This window comes from Batrachochytrium dendrobatidis, assembly GCF_000203795.2.
Source record: "Batrachochytrium dendrobatidis JAM81 unplaced genomic scaffold BATDEscaffold_3, whole genome shotgun sequence".
Taxonomy (NCBI): domain Eukaryota; kingdom Fungi; phylum Chytridiomycota; class Chytridiomycetes; order Rhizophydiales; genus Batrachochytrium; species Batrachochytrium dendrobatidis.
In genome coordinates, this window is record NW_006281101.1 from 383,045 (window position 1) to 403,658 (window position 20,614).

Consider the following 20,614-nt stretch of genomic DNA (forward strand, 5'->3'; position numbering starts at 1 on the left):
CTATCAATGTTGATAACAGATTAACCAACTCCGCGTATAGTATCTCGACCCTCAACCTTTCCTTTTTCCATTCAACTCATTTATTGATAGCACGAACCCTGACTCGTTCAAGAGCTTATTTACTCCTAGTTAACTCGTATCACAGTATACGGAAATGCTATTAGGCGATGATACCAACGATGGTGCTGCCATCCAAACCAACCGCATCATCCATATAAACGACCCAATAAAAAACCAAACACAAAAGTTTCTTACCAACAGTATTACTACTGGAAAATACAACACCATCACGTTCATTCCCAAGTTTTTGTTTGAGCAGTTTTCCAAGTATGCAAATATGTTTTTCTTATTTGTTGCCATTATTCAGGTGAGTCGAGTGTTGCCCTATGGCTATGAATGAGTATATGCAAGAATTGGCTATATTTTATTCTTGTGGTGTGGATGGATAGAATGTTGTCTGCAAGCAACCTGGAACGTGTCGTGACCAGAATTAGGTTGGACGCATTTATTTCAGACTTTGAACCACTCACACCAAACATTTGGCAGTGAATCTGGTGCTTTGTACAATTTGTGTTTGAAATACAGCAATAATACATTCTTGAAATAAGATCTTGGATTTTAGCCAATACATTTTTTGCTACTGTATTCAGCACACTTGTGTTTTGATTACCCGATGATTTCACCTAACCTTGACATCTGTTTAAAAACTATTAGCAAATTGGCGACTTGTCTCCAACAAATCGATATGGTACAGTTATTCCTCTTTCCATTGTTTTGGCTGTTTCAGCTGCAAAAGAAATTATGGAAGACCTTAAGCGACATGCCCAAGACACCATCGTGAATGCTCGTTTAGTCAACACGCTTTCTGGTACATCGTTTATTCCCAAACCATGGCGCGAAGTTGCTGTTGGAGATATTGTTCGAATTGAAAACTCGCAGTATTTTCCGGCTGATCTGGTTCTTTTGAGTTCCTCCGAGCCAGACTCTTTATGCTATATTGAAACTAGTAATTTGGATGGGTATGTTGTAATACTTTGTAAATGCAATTTCAGTTTGATATACCCGTTGCTGACTGCAATATTCAATACAATCTATTTGATAGCGAAACAAATCTCAAAATCCGACAAGGCTTAACTGAAACAATGAATTACTTGACACCAGATGATGTTTCCAATATTGAAGGCAAATTTTTGTCACTGACCTACTGTGTAGTATCAAAGTGAAAGCAACTAATATGTTGTGATTCTATTATTTAGGTGTGATCAAGTCAGAATTGCCCAATAATTCCTTGTATACATTTGAAGGAACATTACGATTGGGTGCAAAGGAAATCCCTCTGAATCCCGATCAGCTTTTACTTCGAGTATGTGGTCTGCTTAAATCCATGATACATCACATTGTCGTTTTAGCCATTAACATGACAAGTATACTTTAGGGTGCAATGCTGCGTAATACACGCTGGATCTATGGAATTGCTGTATTTACTGGGCATGAATCAAAGCTGATGAAAAATGCCACGTAAGATACTTGATTTACTGTAAACTAAATCTTGCATAACCAGCCCATTTTGTGCTGAATAATATATTTGAATGATCATTTAGCGCCACTCCAATAAAGCGAACCCATCTGGACATTCTTGTGAACAGGCATATTATATATTTGTTTTTTATCCTTGTATCCATGTCGGTAATATGCGCTCTTGGAACTCTTTCTCGCCACGTAAGTGCTTTCTTGATCAAGTCAGGTCGAATATTTTACTGGAAACTAAAGCAACACTGGCTATTGTATACCTTGTTTAGCTTTACAATTCCTTTGAGGCGCAGATTATGATGGTACCCTCTTCAGAAGCGTGGGGTCGTTTTCCTGGAAATATTATCACCTATATCATTCTGTTCAATAATCTGATTCCAATGAGGTAATTTTTGATTATTTAGACTACTCTTTTACAAGCATGCTGACCAATCCATTTACTTGCCTATACAAACACGCTCATTCAGCTTGATTGTTACCATGGAGATTGTAAGATACTTTCTTGGAACGCTCATCAACAGTGACGAAGACCTATATTATGAATTAGAAGACACGCCAGCAACAGCCCGTACTTCATCCCTTGTAGAAGAGCTTGGTCAAATCGACTATATATTTTCGGACAAAACTGGAACACTTACATGCAACATTATGGAGTTCCGCATGCTGAGCATAGCCGGTATTGCCTACGCTGAAGTTGTTCCAGACAACCGCAAAATTATGATAGATGAAAATGGAAAAGCTTCAGGATGGTATGATTTCAATAAACTTAAAGATCACGATCGGGAATCGCCTACTAGTGATACGATTCGAGAATTTCTGCAGCTTTTGGCTGTATGCCATACTGTCATTCCAGAAGTAAGTGAGGAAGATCCCACAAAAATTATTTTTCAAGCCTCTTCTCCTGATGAGGCTGCACTTGTCAAAGGCGCTCAAACTCTTGGATACACATTTACTGTAAGTCTTCAACTTTCAAGCATTTGTTTAAATTTTATACCCATAATAGTTTATACACAATCTGTCTGCATACTAAATTTATTACTGCTGTGTTTACTATTTTTATGATTGTAAAGACTCGCCGGCCACGATCTGTTTCATACAAACATAACGGACAGGATTACGAATGGGAAATTCTTCAAATCAATGAATTCAATTCCACCCGTAAACGTATGAGTGCGCTAGTCCGAAGTCCTGAAGGGAAAATTAAACTTTACATCAAAGGAGCCGATACAGTGATTTTTGACCGGTTGGCTAAACAAGGAAACACATTTGTTGATGCCACATGTGCCCATCTTGAAGAATACGCTAATGATGGGCTACGTACACTTTGTATTGCTTATCGTGACATTCCCGAAGAAGAATACACCGAATGGGCAAAGATATACGAAAAGGCCGCAACAACAATTAGCAACCGCGCGTTGGAATTGGAAAAGGCTGCTGAAATTATTGAAAAGGATTTGCTATTGCTTGGTGCAACAGCTATTGAAGATCGATTGCAAGATGAAGTTCCTGACACAATCCACACGCTTGCAACGGCTGGAATTAAAATATGGGTTTTGACTGGCGATCGACAAGAAACAGCCATCAATATTGGATACTCGTGCAAGCTCATTACTGAAGAAATGTCGCTGATTACGTGCAATGAGCCAACGCATTTTGATACCAAGGATTTTTTGGCAAGAAAATTAGCTGCCGTCAAAGGTGGTATGGATACAGCTGGCTCGTCCAACTCTATGTTTTGGGGAATGAGATATCTTAATGGTGTGCCGTACGTTGGGCATCTTATGACCGAAAAACAGGGAAAGCTAAAAAAACAAGCCGACAGTGATTTGGAACAAATTGCGTTGATTATTGATGGTAAAAGCTTGGCCTATGCTCTTGAAGACGATATTAAATACACGTTTCTTGAACTTGCTACTCTGTGCAAGGCTGTTATTTGCTGCCGTGTATCTCCATTACAAAAAGCTCTGGTTGTTAAGCTTTTGCGCAAGAACGTTGAAGGTGCAGTAACGCTTGCCATTGGTGACGGAGCCAACGATGTCTCCATGATACAAGCTGCTCATGTAGGTATTGGTATTAGCGGACAGGAAGGTCTTCAGGCTGCTCGTAGTGCTGATTTTGCCATTGCTCAATTCCGTTTCTTGAAAAAACTACTTCTTGTTCATGGTAGCTGGGCTTACTCGCGTTTGAGCAAAGTTATTCTGTATTCGTTTTACAAAAATATTACACTATACTTGATTCAGCTGTGGTTTGCTCTTGATAACGGATTTTCTGGCCAGGTAATATAAAATTTTAGCTTTTCAAGTATTGCCCTTATTAAACCTGTTGCTGATACTAATCTTGTTTGCAACTCTTGTCTAGACTCTGTTTGAAACTTGGACTCAATCATCCTACAACATTGTGTTTGCATTTTTTCAGCCGCTTGCAATTGGTGTATTTGATCAATTTTTGACATCCAGAATGCTAGATCGTTATCCACAACTTTACCGACTTGGCCAAACCAATGAATTCTACAACACGTATTCATTTTGGGCATGGATCATCAACTCGTTCTTTCACTCTTTGATCATGTATTATGGACTTACTGCCGTTTATGGTGAAGGAGCTATGATGACAAATGGAGGAACGGCCAACAACTGGGTCATGGGAGAAATGATTTATACTGCCGATCTAATTACAATTACCATGAAGGCTGCACTAACAGTTGATACGTGGGTCAATTTCACCTATTTTGGTGTTTTTGGTAGCATCGCCTTGTGGTTTATTCTATTTCCCATTTATGCTATTATTGGCCCTATGGTTGGTGTTGGAACAGAACTTCAAGGTGTCAACTATCCCATGTTTACATCTGTAGCATTTTGGGTTGGCATCATGATCATTCCTTTTGTGGCCAACTTGCGCGACTTTATCTGGAAGTACACCAAACGCTTAATTTTCCCACGATCCTATCATATTGTGCAAGAAATCAGTAAATTCAATATTCCCGATCATCGTCCACGTATGGAGTGGTTTAGAAAGGCCATGGCTAAAGTGCGTGTTGTTCAAAGACAGAAACGAACTCGTGGTTATGCCTTTTCTCAAGGAGAGTCGGGTCAGGCCGAACTTATCCGTATTTATGATACCACTCGGTAAGATTAGATTGCTTTTACTATGGTGTGTACTTTAACTAACCTTAAACTTGGACGCTGATTATTTTAGTCGGAAGCCACGTGGATAAATTAGATCATTTCCAAATAATAGACTTTTAGTCCATCATTCCTTTTACGCTTTTTTATTGTCTGATCAGCTACTCGTTTGAAATAAACTGAATAGTTTTGATTTTACTGAATCTGGCTTCAAGTGTGTAAATACTGTGATAGAAACCGAGTGAGTCTGAGCTATAGGACAATGGTAGTTCAAGATTGCTATTATGCCTGATTGTTTAATTTGGATTTCCAATTATGGTCTTCACACCCCCAGGTGAAGCACATCGCGTACATTAGCACGGTTTTGATAGCAATATAGGCACTTTCTACAAACATGGGCAACTGCGGGTCATACAATGAAATAGGTATGAAAATCATGCCATAATCAAAATAGATACGGTTTTTTGGAGCAAATGAGCAGTTCATCACAACTTTTGTATAATTTGAATCAGCCACATACAACTCTTGGCCAGGGTAATGGATAATACACGAGATGTATGATTAAATGGCTGCTTGTTCTTTACAGAAATATTTCAACTTTGAATGCAGGGCGAATATCTATCCAAATATCCGTTTTAAAATACGACCATATTAAACATGGTGTGCTAACACAATATGTATTCAACTGTATATGCTCTTTTTGACATCTCTTATGGCTTGTCGTGTGAATGACAATTCATTCGACCGTGACGGTGTGGACTAATATTGACATGGGGTATATAACAAATTTGATTAAATTACATTAAACCTGATAACAATGGCTTGAAACTCCCGGCCCAATACCAACTACGCCCACTTTAAATATATAATCATGTTCATAAGCAGGATCCCAGTCAGCACGTCTAAGATGGGGATCTGATGAATCCATAGCTGGCTCGTTGCGAAGAAAACGCAAATCCAAGTCACCGTCAGTATCAGCCATTCAAACCTTATCCACAAAGCCATCACCCAATAGTACGGATCAAGAAAGCACGACAAAAAAAGCACGACACAAACCATTCCCCGAGCCATTGACAGCTACCCAAGTTGCCGATGTGTTGCGTAGAGGAGAAATATCTACTTTGACCTCTATGAACCACTGCAATGCAAACACTACCAACGAACAAGATTCAACAGAGCTTGTTCAACTCGCAGATGTATTGGAACACGACAGACTACGGTCTACATACACGGTGCAACAGTTGATTACTCAAGGGACATACTGGACACTATGGAGAGTGGTTCGAATCAATGACAAAAAGCAGATGTTGATCAAGAAAATCAGCAAGGACAAGATCCCTGTCGAGGAGCAATATTTTCAAGCATGTGAGAACAACAGTGCGTGCCAATGTAGCAAGTGTGATTCTGTAAAAACATCACGACCACCGATTGAGCTCGTATTGCTGCAAAGTAAAGACAGTGGACTTCCGCAACTAGTGGACTCGTGCGAAGATGACAATTACTATTATATTGTGACCAAGCTACACGGACCATCTCGTAAACGTTGGAAAAATGCGTCTTCGTGGTTTGGACGAGGGAGATGGTCGACAGTATATTGGCGAGAGTACTTGACATGAGATCTTGACTATATACTTTGCATTCCATGCACATTGCATTTTGACTGTATAGTTTATCTATATATTCTCGCGCCTTAATCTTCAAGTACTTTAATCTAAATCCAAACACATTCCAAGGCCTTATCTAATCATAAATCATGATCAACCAATTTCAAAAATGTGCTAGTGTATTACTATCAAGTGGGGTGTCTTGTGTAATGGTTGGTGTTGAGTCGACAGCGTGAACTTCAAATCATAAGGCTTTGTTATGGAGAAGCTTGATAATCGACTCCGACCTGCATCGCTATACCAACTAGAACATAAACGATTGAATTCTTTTTTTGTGTTCTAGTCAATAACTCCACCCTACAGCAACCGACCTACAATGCAGCTGCGAACAAGACTCTTGCTACTTGCAGTAGCAGTAACAATATTCATCCTATACTTCTTCACCAGTACCTCAAGCCCAGAGCTGAGTGAAGTCAGGGATAGTTTGGACAGGGACGCCCTGTTTGATGCAGAGGAGCAGGTTCTTGGTTCTGTAAGGGTTGCTGAGAGTGTTCCTTCCATCAAGACCAATGTCAATACATTTCTAGCCAATCCTGTTTCTGGATCTGAAAGCAAGCAACCACCCATCAGCAGTCCCAGTACTCCTAGCCATCGAATCAGGAAGCCTCCAACCAATGCTGTAAACAGCAAAAACAAGACTCCAGATCACAAAAAACCTGAAATCGACGATGCCAAGGACACTGCTTCTACTTTACCACCAGTGCCTGTTATTGCAGAGGGGCCTGTCAAACTCCCTGAATCAGATTCTGTAGACACCAAGTCTGGTACTGCTAGGGATGCATTTACTAGTAAAATTTACTTTGATATTACCCAGGACAACAAAGAGGTATTGGCTGGCTGTTATGATATAGAGTCATGATGAATGCACATTGCTTGTTGACTAATTACTATGTTTGATGCATCTATACAAATCAATAAGCTTGGCAGAATCATCATCGGCCTCTATGGTAATATCGTTCCAAAGACTGCAGAAAATTTCCGAGTCTTGGCTACCAACGAAAAGGGATTTGGATATCAAGGCTCTCACTTTCATCGAGTCATTAAAGATTTCATGATCCAAGGCGGTGATTTTGAAAACGGTGATGGAACGGGTGGTTACTCTATATATAAAGATCGCAAGTTTGACGATGAAAACTTTGAACTGAAGCATGCTGGCCCTGGATATGTCAGCATGGCCAATGCTGGTAAAAACACTAATGGTACGTGGCGTTATAAATCTGTATTAGGATTGGCTATTTTTTGACCGGATCTGTCATGTTTACCTGTTTTGACTCTAAACTTGTTTGATGCTCTTTAATGTGGGGATATAGGTGCACAGTTTTTTATCACAACAGTCGCGACAAAATGGCTAGATGGCCGTCATGTTGTTTTTGGAAAAGTGATTGAAGGTATGGATGTTGTCTTCAGAATTGAAAACACAGAAAGAAATGGAAGTACACCCACCAAGAAAGTGGTGATTGCCAGTAGTGGCTCACTTCCACTGTAGGCTGGTCTAAAATTTCACCAATAACTCCTGTCTGTAATGAATTTGCGATTCTATAAAAAATAAGACTTTTTCTTAAATGTGTAATGATTTATTTGGGGCTACATAGTAGACTACTAATATAAATTGAAGATACAATGCAATTCATGCGGCGGTGGTTTATATTCTAAATCTAGTGCTTTGAAATATGGCAAAAGGAAACCCTGTTGTTGAAAAGATAAAAATAATGCACAAACAACTCTTATTAGCTATATGTCTTCGTCTGGCAAATTTTGATTGTCAATATCATCAGCTCCAGCGCTCCAAACAGACATCGTCTTGGTGCTTTCGTAGACCTCGTAAATACCTTCAAACTCGTATGGAGTCAAAAATTCTTCTGAAAACTGTAGCACTTGTTCTGCCTGCCTAGTTCTTCCATGTGAATGGCAAATCTTTATAGCGAGTCTAACCAACCTCACTTCCAGCACCTTTCGCGTCTCCGAATGTGTTGGCAACATTTGAATCTTTGAACCACCAGGCACATGATCGGAAGTTCGTTCATACGCTTTTATAAACGGTCCAAAAAACTCGATATACCTAGTCCACATATTCCAAGCTTTATCCATCAACCCTTTGTTGAAACCGTAAAAAAACATCATCAACCAAAACGTGCGAGAGTTGTACTTGACATCCAGCTTCCTCATTCGATCAAGAGTACGTGACATACCATCATCCGATTGCAAGTTATATTTGAGGTATGAATTCAAAACGATTGGGCGGATTTCTAAGCCCATGTGTATCATTTCTCCAAATATCATATCTGCAAACTCTACTTTATCATGATGAAGCGCACCCACGATCAAATTATTATAAACTGCTAAACAAACGGGTGTAGATTCGTTTCTTCTGGCAGCTTGAAGTTTGTCAGAGGCAGTATTGATATCTCCAGTGAGAGCACATACTGATATCAAATGCCCACTGACTTGTCTCACATCTAGTCCCAAATCTGCCATATCTGCTGCAATCGATACACAAATGTCAACAAGGTGGTAATGAGAAAAATGCTGAATAAGATGGAAATAAAACCTGGACAGATGATGTGGGGGAAGATTTGATTCAGCATAATCAGCTTTGAGTCGAGGAAGAATGCGATAATAGTCTTGAAGAACTTGATTCGAGTCGAATTGAGTTTTCGAGCGGATTCTTGTTAAAAGTGACATGATTGCTGGATTGTCTTCTAAACCCCATTTAGCAGCTTCGCCAACAAGTTCAAATGCCTTCATGTACTCATTGTGGGAAAAGTATCCTTCAATCAGATGTACAAATGTGTATCCGTTGGGGTCTACGTTTGGATCGGCAAGCATGTCCCGATAACATTGAATAGCTGTAGCCATGTCATCTAGTTTGACAAACGCACGTACCATAGCTGTCCATAAATGAGCAGAATACACCACTCCAGATTCTTGCAAAGCATAGTAATACTTGAACGTGTTTAAAATAAGTCGTTTTTCAGCACAATGGTTGATCATAATAGTGTAGGTAGATGCTTGGGGTATAATGGATGACTGACGTAGCGAGTCAAATAACGCCATGGCTTTGGTGGACTCGTCAGATTTGAAGAGGAAATCAATCAAGATATTGTATTCCAAGATCGTGGGAGAAAGTCCAGCATCATTAATGTGCCGAAAACAATCAAGACCTGCTGAAAATCCCTTGGTCTGTAATAGGTATCGAATGAGGAGGTTGAATGATGTGAGATCTGGTTTGACTGGCCCGTCTATTTGAGTAATGTATGACCAAACACGTTGAAACCCATCAAGATTTCCGGTCCTGAGGTATGAGCCAAGAACAGAGTTATATTCAACAATAGAAATGGTAGAAGGATCAGCTCTTTCAAAGAATTCACTCAGGCGTTGAGCATTGTTGCTATTCTTGAGTGCTCGCCATATTTTCCAACGATATTTCATCGAGTTTAACAATGGAGGATTCAAAGATTTTGAGTGTGTTGAATGTTTACGGTCGAGTGGATCAGCCATATTCTGCACATGAGCTGACGTTTTAAAAGATGGAAAGTTTATGGAGTTGAAGTCTGAATGCTGAGATGTGTAGAAAAAAGTATCTGTGTGTGATTGTTTTGATAAAGTAGACGAAACTGAGAAATCGGTAATCCACCGATGAACATTCAAGACATCTCCCTGTTTTACCAAAATTTCCAAAACAACATGGAATATCTTGGCAATAAGATGCGACCGATGCAGCTTTAGATCTGATAAAATATCGCTCAGGACTTGGTATTGAACACGATCAGTATATCTTGTTAAAAATTCAAGGTAAACAGGGGAAAGTAGATCGGATCGCTTTGCATGCTGAAGTATGTGAATCAGATGTTTAATTGATAGGTATCGAGAAGAATCATAGCCCTGCCCATGAATTGTGAGAAACAGTAGTTTTGCAATGTGATTTTCTGCAAGATTGGAAGAAGTTTTTGGACTTTGACACACTATATCAACCAGCAACCATATCCGACTTGTCTGTTTAGGCTCTATTAAACAAGGTGTGTGGTTGATAGGAATATTATCAAGTATACACAGTAGCTGAGTGAGTGCGTCATTTTTTTCTATCGTATCAACATTACTGTCATGACTGGTTGCAGGAGATGTTGGATTTTTCTGCTGTTCATTACAGGAGTCATCAGATGGCTTAATATCTGCTATATCCAAATGAGATAAATTTAAATCCTGCAATCTATGGCTCGGTGCTGTTGGTTTTCCAGACGAATAGTAGCATCGAACGTGAAGTGGAGGTCGGAAAGTATCCAGTGCTGCTTGCTGGATAAAAAAGACATTGCTTGTATTTAAAAGAAAGCAGTATGAATAGCAGTAACTATAGTACTCTCTTTTCCATGCACGATCCCAGGCAGTTTTAGCCAGGTTTCTGATAGATGCATCCATCGCTGGCTCTTGCACCAACTCACAATTTAGTTTGCTGGTCAAGTGCTAACAATAAGTTTTGTCGAGTTGATCCAAAAGTGAGTATTCGTCCTGTGTGTCAATATGTTTGGCTTTAAGTTGGATTCAAGAGAAATACATGAATATGTAAGCAACGACAGTAAACTGCTGCAATTAATGACAAATCTAAAGTCGTTGCAAACAAATCTGTTGCTGTAATTATTGGAATCTCGTCAGATTTTGAATTCACTCAAACCAATATCAAAGTTTACATTCAAATTGCATTAACATGACGGCAGGCGCAGACAAACTGATAGCAGGATCTTCTCTATTAATTCGTATACCAAAGAAAATGCCCAACAACTGGATTCTTAAGCAGATTGCATTTCCTCCTCCTAAAGAGGATTTCTTTTCTCGCACAGGCCGACTGGGCAAACTGCTTCCACCTCGCATTTCACTAGAAGAGCAGCAGCAGATTCGACTGACTTGTAAATTGGCTGGAATCGATCCTGTCAAAGTTGTTGGTCTACCTGCCGAGGAACTTGCATTGCAAAGTGCATATTCATTGTATGCAAAAAGCGACAAAACACTGGTTCAAGTTATTCGGTATGGTCATTGTCGAATTGATGTATTTTGAATGATCGAGTATATTATACGATTGCTTGTCTATTCTAAAAACTATGGTTTGGGACTAACAAGCCATGTATATATTTTATTATGCTGTCATTGCTCGCTTAATCCCAATCTGCTACTGCAAAAAACAGCCAAAAGAAGATTGAAGAAAACATGGCCAAAATGCCTAAACGCATTGCTGACTGGAAAGAGGTTTGTTTATTTATATTGGCAGCATCTATTCAGACTGTTTCCACTCATGCATTCGCTTACTAACGCATAATCAACTATTTCGTGATCATGTAACCAGGAGAAACGAAAGACAAAGGCGAGCGCAAAACCGATCATGCCTTTTTAATTGTAATCGTTCAATCATAGCCAACTTACAGGTTAAACAAACTCGCTTGACATTGGGATCGATTCAAGACTGGAATTGGTGCAAAAACTCGAGCATCTTGAATAAAAACACATGGTTATGCAGTTTGCAAATATATACTTTACGACTGATGACAGAGCATGAGAATGAAGAGATGAATGAAAGATTGTCGGCAACCATCACTCTTGATGTTTTTTCGAAAATATCGGTATTGTCTGCTGATTGAATGGCAAGATGATCTATCGTTTATATTTCCTGTACCACAGCAACAATCTGACTTGTTGACACGACCAGTTTGCTGATTCTCTCGATTCAACAAGATGTCACCACTTGGTTTTGCTTGGACACGAACATTGGTGTCCTATCTAGAGTTCACGCTAATCCAAAACCATCATGCGATTTACAGATAGTTCATGTTTTAAAAGACTGCAGCATCCTGATTGATCCGTCAAAATGGTTTCAAAACATGGCAAAACTGCGTTAAAATATAAATGGCATCTCTCCATTCCATTTCTACCCGCTTTGCCTTTGACTATAACTTTGGGTTATGAAACAGAAATTGTATATGCCAATCTCACAGTTCTTTATTAAATCTCAAATGCACCATAAAATCTGTCAAACAATCCCGATAAACTTTTTAAGAACTATCAGAGCCTCTGCACCAGTCAAAGGTTCCTTGGCCGGACTGCTCCCACCCATCTTAATATTCTCAGCCTTGACATTATGCTGAAAAACCGCTGGATCCGACGGTAAAAACTTTTCTAGGGGCGATCCTTTGAATTTGAGAATGGCTTCTTCAATTGAAACGACTCCAATGTCTTTATTGTTTTGATCCTTGACAACCACGTCCCAGGTTTTGTGATCAGCATATGAAAGCACACCTTGGTTTTGAAGCTGTTTGGGTGTTGGAGGCATTATATCGACCTATGTATTAGATGAGATGGCAGGTTGAAATCAGTGCAATGGAAGATGAGTTGGATCGAGTTTATAAAAATAATGCCAGATGAGCCAAATATTGCATAATCGTCACAACGATACACTGCACTAGCAATTCACTACCCATTGAGCCAAACAAAATTACCTTGCTTAACAGCCAAGCCACTCGTTCAGAAGGTTGCGCACCCACACTCAACCAGTACTTGATTCGATCAACATTCAGCTCGAGATGTTTGGTCATATTGTGATCGGATATTGGGTTGTATGTTCCAAGTCGCTCCAAATGCTTTCCATCTCTTGCTGCTCGAAGGTTGGCAACAACTATACCGTAAAAGGGGTTATTGGCTGCTCCCCATCGAGCCAATCGAATACGAACGACCATATACAGTATCGAGTCTTGGCAAATATTTTGTTGAAAAGGAAAGTTGCTCAATGATAAATTTTGCTTGATTGAATCCCAATGGCTGGCTCATGAGCTGATTGGCAAACCATGACTGTTTTTGAACTATACATGCTTTACAACTAACACTCTATTCTACATGTTTGATCCATACACAACTGGTCAGTTTAAATGTATGTTAAATAATAAATACAATTATTCAGATTTTGATTGCATGGTTCTATGGTGTAGTTGGTTATCACATGTCCTTAACACGGACAAGGTCTCCAGTTCAATCCTGGATGGAATCATATTTTTTTAACAAAGTAGACAACTATTGTTTTTTTAATTCATTATTGGTTTAGGCAATACTCTATTTCTACCATCAGCGCAAGTGATTGATTTCAGTAAGAATGACTGATTCAAAATGAGAAATAAGCTTTAAATTAAATTTCAAACTCAACTCGACAATCAAAAAACAGTATAATTTCAAAATGGCCACCTTGGTATGCTACAATACCCTTGCATTTGAATCAAGACTTTCACCATACCTCTGTCTGTTAATCCATGATACTTCAAAGCACCTTTTATTGAATATTACTAATACTTTTTCAACTATATTTGGTGATATATATTTTATTGATGCTGCATCTGGTATTGATACGTGACAAATATTTCAATAATCCGCGACCACTAATTTACAATATGGACTGATACGGATTTGGACTGTTTCATCTTGATAACGTATTATATATTGATATATCTAATCATGCATTGTGAGTAGCGTGCAAGTCAACTTACTTCAAAAAAGCCCAAGAGCCAGGTTGGTTTGTTTTCATCATCTAGCCCAAAACTACTCAACTCACTGTATTTCGAGTCTTGCTAGAAACTCTTCACCAATAACTGATTTTTTAGGATATATCTTAACACATTAAACTCGTTATTTATTACAAATATGATTGCATGTCAAATTAGAAACCAATTACAGTGATTACACGAGACAATATCAGAAAACTACTTCCTCATTCTGATAATGGATTAGTGTTGAATCAAGAAAATCGACGTGCAGTTATACTAACTGCTACAGAGCTTGAGCGTATTCAGGTATATACCATTATCATGATCCATACTTTGATGTGCATCTTGGTATAGACAATTCAATATAATGACACATTCTGATATAAAAATGCCTTTTTAAACAGGGAGCTGCAAAGTATCTTGACAAAGCAGATATGGACCAACACAGTAAAGATGTCAAAGAATATCGTGCAACTGCAGCCGAAGTGGCACGACTGCGCAAGGTAGCATTGCCTTATTTTTATCACATTGCATCATTTCCTTTGGTATTGGGTTCAGCCAGCTCACTTTGTTTAATGTATAGCAAAAAATGGAGCATTATGACCACCAACGCACGTCAAATGCTAAACTTAGCGATCTTGACCGCGAAGCCAAGGATCGTTCCAATTATCTTTTAGCTAAAGCCCAAATGCAAATCGAAGAGCAAGAGGATGATATCAAACACATGAATGAACTCATGCTTTATGCAAAATGCGTGTCAATCCGTGATACTCAAGTAGAAGAAAAGGTACTTTTGGCTTGTTGAATTGTTTCAGCGTATACACTTTGGTTGATTTACTTTGGGTATACAGAAATGGATTCAGAATGAACGTAAAATAGAAGATGCGCGTTTGGATGCAATGATGGAGCTAGAGCGTACAACCGAGTTGAAAAAACTTGAAGAAAGAGAAACCCGTCGTGTTGAAGAATTGCGTAAAGGAGCAGCAAAAATTCGTGAGCAGATTGAAGAACGTCGTGAAGCTGCTCTTTTAGAGCAAGAGCGGCGCGATCAAGAAACTAAACTGATTTTGAAAGCCATTGCGGAGACTGCTGAACAGGAAAAGCAAGAAAAATTGAGTAAAATTAAAAATCAACGAATCTTGATGATGGATGTAGGTTTTTATTTTAAACAAATGTGATTGTGGGTTCATTTTAAATTAATTATCATCTTGAATGGCCGAGTTTAGGTAGTCAAAACCAACCAAGAGTCTATGGAGTACAAACGAAAAGAAAAGCTTCAAGAAGAGGAAGAAGATCGTAAAGTACTTCAATATATAGTCGAAAAAGAAGCCCGAGATACAGAAAACGATCGGATTCAGGCACAAAAAAAGGCAGAGCGAGAAATAGAGCTTGCAAGATTGCGTGCTGCTCAAGAAAAGGTAGAACCGTATTTTTGATTGTCATCAAGCTCGATAATTAATATGCTAAGCGTAAATTTAATCACCCTTTGTCTAGATATCTGACAAGCAAGCTCAACAGGATGCATTAAGAGCGCAACGAGCATTTGAGTCCTATGAGCGTGAATGGCGTCGTAAGGAACAAGAAACAGCTACAAAACATGCTCAGCAAGAACACGATCTACGTCGTGAAAGATATAACCAGCAACGTTCTCGTGAGCATGCAATCCAGGTAGAGGCACAAAAAATGAAACAAGAGTTTTATGAGGGGCTGCAAAGACAGAAGGAGATCGAGGCAAAGTTGGCCAAAGAAGACGAAATAAAGGCTGTAAAAAATAGGATGTATGCCATGGATGTCAAAGTAAGACTGTCGCCAATTTTGTAAAGAGTATACAATGAATATTCAACCTCACTGTTTACATGTACTAACTTGGTGTACACTGTAGGCTCAGATTCAAGAAAAAGAACAGAATAGACGCAAGACTCGCGAAGATTTCTTTTTGGAAGGTATCCAATTGGCACACGAGCGCACCGAAAGAAAAAACAAGATCAACCAAATCAAAGCCAGGAAAATTCAGGAGCTTCGAGCTATTGGTGTACCTGAAAAATACTGCAACGAGATTGAGCGCCAAGTGCACAGCACCAACAAGCATGCGTTCAGTATGGGAGCAAAGTAATTGCAAACATTTGAGAAATGTTAATACAAGTCAAATTTCTTAATTGGAATGCCGTCTTGCATCAAAAGATATTTTTCAATCATGACAAAGATTGTTCAAAAATAAAGCCAGTGGGAATATAAATATACAGGCTTCATTTTCGCTTCCAACAGAATGATAGAGATTAATAATACATAGTTAAAATAACACTTCTAATCCTCCCCTCCATACACAATTTTTGCAGACCATAGCCATGTACAACACAGTTTCAATAAGATCGACTCAAGTCCATATCGTCATCATCATACTCCATATCATCGTCGTCATCATCCATATCTCCCGAAGTGACAGAGGAGTCACAAGCAGCTTCGTCAGCATGCATATTTTCAACATTCTCGAGTCCAAACTGTTTGTAAGCACTCCTATTAGATTGAGACGGGGTTTCGGGAAAAAAAGGTAGCTCTGATATGCTTTCGCCTGTCGATAAATTCAAAGCAGATACGCCTGATGGCTGGATTTCGTATCCGCTTACACGAGAAGCCTGGGTTTCGCCAGAAGCTGTATAAGTGCCAGAGACGGGTTGAAAATGAGTACCGGACACCAGAGTGTCAGTCAAAATCGAGGCTGATTTGGCTATAGGAGCGACTCGTCGCATCATCTCGGTCTTGCGAAACATCAGCCATCGCGTACGACATTGTCTCTGTGTACGGCCAGGAATAGATTCGGCAATTCGTACCCATACCTTGCCATGCTCAATCACACCTTGTCGCAATAAGGCATCTTCATCGGCAGACCATTTTCCTTTTCTGTAATTCATCAATGCCTCAGTAATTAGCAAATAATCAAATTAAAAGCACTGCCAACAGTATTAATTCCATGGTACTTACATAACGTTAGGGTCCAAAGCCTCGTTGTATCTTGCCATGCACTGCTGACCACTTCGTCCATTAATACAAAGAGCAATGCGGTTCCAAAACGACGACGCTCGAGTCACACCTCCAGCATCGCCTCCAGTTCCTAATCCGCATGTATTTTCAACTTCATGCACTCCTTCAACAGCATCGTTATACGCCTGAACCAGTCGCATGTCTTCCTCCTTTGACCATTTTCCCCTTCGAGTGTGTGCAAAATAGGTATTCCATTGTTGACAACACTCATCGGACGTGCGATTTGGAATACAGCTTGCAATATGCTCCCACTGAGCATCAGTCAATGGGTTTAATCCGTCAGTTGTAACAATGCCTAGTTTGCTCTCTTCATGATTCAATGAATTCGTTCCTCCCACTATGCTGTCACTCCCAATAAATGTGTGGGTCGTGATACCTGTACTCGTTGTAATTTTTTTAACCAGTCCATCAAGAAGTTTCATCTCATTCTTTGTCCATTTGGCCAAATTCAAACCTGGACTGTTTGTTCTAAAAAATATACCAGACTGGCTAGAAACGGCTGATCTGGCGGGTGTGGGTATCGGCAAAGTGCATGCAGCCCCTGTAGCTATGGGTGGTTTGTCAACAAGTGTGAATGGCTGCGATGGCTGTTGCGCGGAAAGTGGTCGAGCAAGACGCTGTAGCTGTTGAGTCTGACAGCTAGAAATTAATGATGACTGAGGAGGTGATGCAGGTGCAGTTATTTCCCTATTTGCAGATCCACTTCCGCAGTTTTGAATACTGTTGCTTGCAAGCTCAAATGGGATTCGCTGTGGTAACTGTCCATTATTATGTCCAACCGATAGCGGAGATGATAACGAAGTATGCCCAGAGGATACAGGCGACAAACCACGATCCCCAAAAGGAATATCCAATCGCAAATGCTTATAGTGCAAAGAAGTAGTCAGTGGTGTTAAATGAGGCGGTTGGTCTTGCTGCTGTTGGTTGTACAACTGAGATGCCAATCGCCATTGTTGGGTGGGTGACGGAGGAGCCGAATAAGTCTGTAAACCCGACGTGTTTTTAGAGTGTTGAGTATGCTGCTGAAACCCATCTACAACAAAAACAGAGTTGCTATGAGTTCGGTTATGCGCCTGATTATTCGCCGCATGTCCTTCTAAAGATGCTTGTTTCTGAATGTGTCCAAATAGCGGGTCAGCGTGAAAATGAGACATGGGCTTATTTGCAACAGATTCAGTTGAGGACAATATAGCCATAGAATGAGAAGACATCCTCGCTGGTATAGTGCAAGGATATGCCATGGGTTTTGCAGCCAAATCCGATGCAACTGGATAAGATACTAAAGGTGGAATCGTAGTGAATGTGGCCATGGATGTGGGTAACGCGGACAGATTCAAAGTATTCAAGGATGAATGATTATTTGCAACATCGTGTGTTTGGTGAGATAGCTCTGTATGCTGCTTTATAGGAAAATCTTGATAAAAGCCATTCATCGAGTTGGCAAGATGCAAGTTTATATCCTGAGTAGAATTGTTTTGAATCCCTATCATCATAGTAGAAGCGTTATTTAAAGTATTATCAGCTAAAATTCGATGTTCATGTTGTTTCTGAGCTTGCTGAATATGTGGATGTTGAAAGTGTAGAGGTAGATACTGAACACTAGCCATTTGCATATTCAGTGATCCATCCATTGAGCCAACAGTAGTCAACATTGGAGAAACACCTGCACAATACATAGGCAAGCCAGATTCGGTTATTCGAACAATGGCAGAAGTAGATTCGTTTGCAATTGCAGCACAGGAAGTCACAACCATATCATCAGATCGAAACAAGGCAGGTGCTGCAGTAAGAATTGGAGCGGGTGCAAAAATCTGATGAATGTGTGGGGTATACGTCATACATGTTGTAGCAGGACCACTCTGGGAATAAGATGGGTGACTGGCAAAATGCATCTCAGACATTTCAGTAACCGATACAGGAGCCACGGTGGCTGTTGTGCTCAGACTTATGTGGGCAGAGTCATTTCCAGTGGGTAGAGCAGAGTTATGGGCGGTTGGTAGTGGATAAGTATCCATAGCCATGGAGAATGTGATTGGAAGACGCTGTTCAAACAAATCTGCCAATGCAGATGTTGTAGCAACATCGGTTTGCGATTGGGTCTGAGAAGTTTGGTGCATAGCATCAAACGAATGAAGTAATGCATTGCTAGTGCATTTAAAAGGCAACACGCCGGACTGAGAATGTGGCAGCAGCATTGCAGGAGCAGATCCTGGTGATGAGTGTGAAAATGAAGTTGATTGAGCCAATGCCTGCTGCTGAAGAATTTTGTGCTGTTGAATTTGTCTTTGTTTCTGTAGCAATGCTCCAGTAGATGCAGAGTGCGTCATGGATGGTGCTGCAGGTAGTGTATGCGGTACAGAGTTTGCAAGCGAGTGTTGCATAGCGCCTGGACCCATACTCATAATATTGGACGCGGCAGTTACTACATTCAAAACAGATCGTTGCTGCTGTGGATTGTTGGACGTTTGGGCTGGAGTTGCAGCCATAGACTCGGAAGTGCATGAAGCAAGCGTATTAAGTAGTGATGTAGATGAGTTGATATCAACGCTCATCATCTGGTTTTTGATATCTGGTGATTGATGTAGCTGCTGCACAGATTCCTGCTTTAATAGTAATGCAGGAATATGGGACACGGCATTCAAGTGTGTAGTGGATCCCGATGAAGATACCATTTCTGGAAATCCAGTAAGAGAAACAAGAGGTTGAATACAATGCATAGATGTAACCATTGGATCATTCACCTTTGAGGGAGAGATTATTGTCCCAGCTGCAATGGACACGGGTAAAAATGAAGCAGATACTATGGGCAGAGTTGTAAACATAGTGGATGTAGATGTTTGAGAAAATTCAGGAATTGATGAGGACATGGATGGTTGAGTAGAATCAAAAGCGATAGTAGACGGTGGGAGGGATGCAGAAGCACATGTAGGTGTATGAGTGTTGCCTGTAGATGTCGGAGTAGCAGCCATGTTTTTAGCAAAAGAACCAGTTTTTGCCATTTCTACATCGCAAGCTGAAGCAACGGTAGTACAAGCAATAGATGCAGCGGATTTGGACGCAGCAGCCTGAGCAATGACGTTATTTGCAACAAACGCATTCACTCGATCCAACTGCTTGACCGTGTCGTGTAACTGTGCAGTGATACGCTGAATCTCTTCATCCTTTTCATTAATCTTAGTATTTGCTATCCGTATTGTATTGTCCCATTGCTGTTCCTTCCCATCAAAGTCATCCTTCATGAACATGCACCGACCAAGCGTGTCGTGCAACAGTTTCTGCTGAGCCTCCATAGTGGAACTGACACTATCTAGCTTTTGGGTGATTTCAAGCAGCTATAAGATCATACAAAATGAGTTTTAGCAACCTGATCCAAATTTGAATGCAAGATGATTAATTCATCCAGCAGCTTAAATTGCTGCATAATTGACACGTTTCTCATCACGTGACTGTTTGCCATGTTGCATAAAGCCAACTACAACAGTCAATGAAGCATACTGTATAAATCAGCAATAATAATACCTGAGTTTCTAGTTCGTGAATGCGACCGCTTTGAGTTTGAACTATTTCTGCTGTTGCTTCTGCTATCACTGCTGAAGATAATAGCGGCAACGATGAGTTTGTGGGCACATCACCACAGATTGAAGGTGAGCTGGAGTAGTTGCTAGTAGTGCTAGCTACAGGACCTACTTCTGCCACTGAAATAGAGTTGGATATAGCTGGAGTGGATATGCCAACCACAGATCCAGTT

General features: G+C 40.1%; 7 protein-coding genes across 7 annotated transcripts; 5 read left to right on the forward strand and 2 right to left on the reverse strand.

Annotated features, from left to right (window-relative positions):
• Positions 1–154: 154 nt before the first annotated feature.
• BATDEDRAFT_18960 (uncharacterized protein) lies at positions 155–4,795 on the forward strand (the record flags this gene model as incomplete). Its single annotated transcript, XM_006677129.1, has 11 exons — positions 155–367; positions 715–1,019; positions 1,103–1,208; positions 1,268–1,363; positions 1,436–1,518; positions 1,602–1,719; positions 1,800–1,915; positions 1,998–2,484; positions 2,601–3,250; positions 3,353–3,806; positions 3,889–4,795. 11 exons carry the CDS (start codon positions 155–157, stop codon positions 4,657–4,659), a joined length of 3,399 nt encoding a protein of 1,132 aa, XP_006677192.1. The 3' UTR covers positions 4,660–4,795.
• A 251-nt stretch (positions 4,796–5,046) lies between these two features.
• On the forward strand, positions 5,047–6,268 carry BATDEDRAFT_87230 (uncharacterized protein; the record flags this gene model as incomplete). Its single annotated transcript, XM_006677451.1, has 2 exons — positions 5,047–5,077; positions 5,538–6,268. 2 exons carry the CDS (start codon positions 5,047–5,049, stop codon positions 6,266–6,268), a joined length of 762 nt encoding a protein of 253 aa, XP_006677514.1.
• Positions 6,269–7,205: 937 nt separating this feature from the next.
• Positions 7,206–7,802, forward strand: BATDEDRAFT_10263 (uncharacterized protein; the record flags this gene model as incomplete). Its single annotated transcript, XM_006677096.1, has 2 exons — positions 7,206–7,515; positions 7,627–7,802. The coding sequence occupies 2 exons, from the start codon at positions 7,206–7,208 to the stop codon at positions 7,800–7,802; spliced, it is 486 nt and encodes a 161-aa protein (XP_006677159.1).
• Positions 7,803–8,047: 245 nt separating this feature from the next.
• On the reverse strand, positions 8,048–10,729 carry BATDEDRAFT_87151 (uncharacterized protein; the record flags this gene model as incomplete). Its single annotated transcript, XM_006677559.1, has 1 exon — positions 8,048–10,729. The coding sequence occupies one exon, from the start codon at positions 10,727–10,729 to the stop codon at positions 8,048–8,050; it is 2,682 nt and encodes an 893-aa protein (XP_006677622.1).
• A 286-nt stretch (positions 10,730–11,015) lies between these two features.
• On the forward strand, positions 11,016–11,696 carry BATDEDRAFT_23326 (uncharacterized protein; the record flags this gene model as incomplete). Its single annotated transcript, XM_006677193.1, has 3 exons — positions 11,016–11,332; positions 11,491–11,551; positions 11,649–11,696. 3 exons carry the CDS (start codon positions 11,016–11,018, stop codon positions 11,694–11,696), a joined length of 426 nt encoding a protein of 141 aa, XP_006677256.1.
• A 1,003-nt stretch (positions 11,697–12,699) lies between these two features.
• BATDEDRAFT_10027 (mitochondrial 37S ribosomal protein MRPS16) lies at positions 12,700–13,032 on the reverse strand (the record flags this gene model as incomplete). Its single annotated transcript, XM_006677071.1, has 1 exon — positions 12,700–13,032. One exon carries the CDS (start codon positions 13,030–13,032, stop codon positions 12,700–12,702), a length of 333 nt encoding a protein of 110 aa, XP_006677134.1.
• Positions 13,033–13,502: 470 nt separating this feature from the next.
• BATDEDRAFT_86789 (uncharacterized protein) lies at positions 13,503–16,690 on the forward strand. Its single transcript, XM_006677452.1, has 9 exons — positions 13,503–13,535; positions 13,814–13,852; positions 14,005–14,133; positions 14,232–14,330; positions 14,411–14,614; positions 14,679–14,978; positions 15,054–15,245; positions 15,322–15,624; positions 15,710–16,690. The coding sequence occupies exons 1-9, from the start codon at positions 13,524–13,526 to the stop codon at positions 15,938–15,940; spliced, it is 1,509 nt and encodes a 502-aa protein (XP_006677515.1). The 5' UTR covers positions 13,503–13,523; the 3' UTR covers positions 15,941–16,690.
• Positions 16,691–20,614: the final 3,924 nt, after the last annotated feature.

Coding starts and splice junctions, on each gene's coding strand:
- BATDEDRAFT_86789 (XM_006677452.1), top strand. Junction 14,331..14,410: donor AAGTGGCACGACTGCGCAAG/GTAGCATTGCCT, acceptor TTTAATGTATAG/CAAAAAATGGAGCATTATGA. Junction 14,979..15,053: donor AACGAATCTTGATGATGGAT/GTAGGTTTTTAT, acceptor GGCCGAGTTTAG/GTAGTCAAAACCAACCAAGA.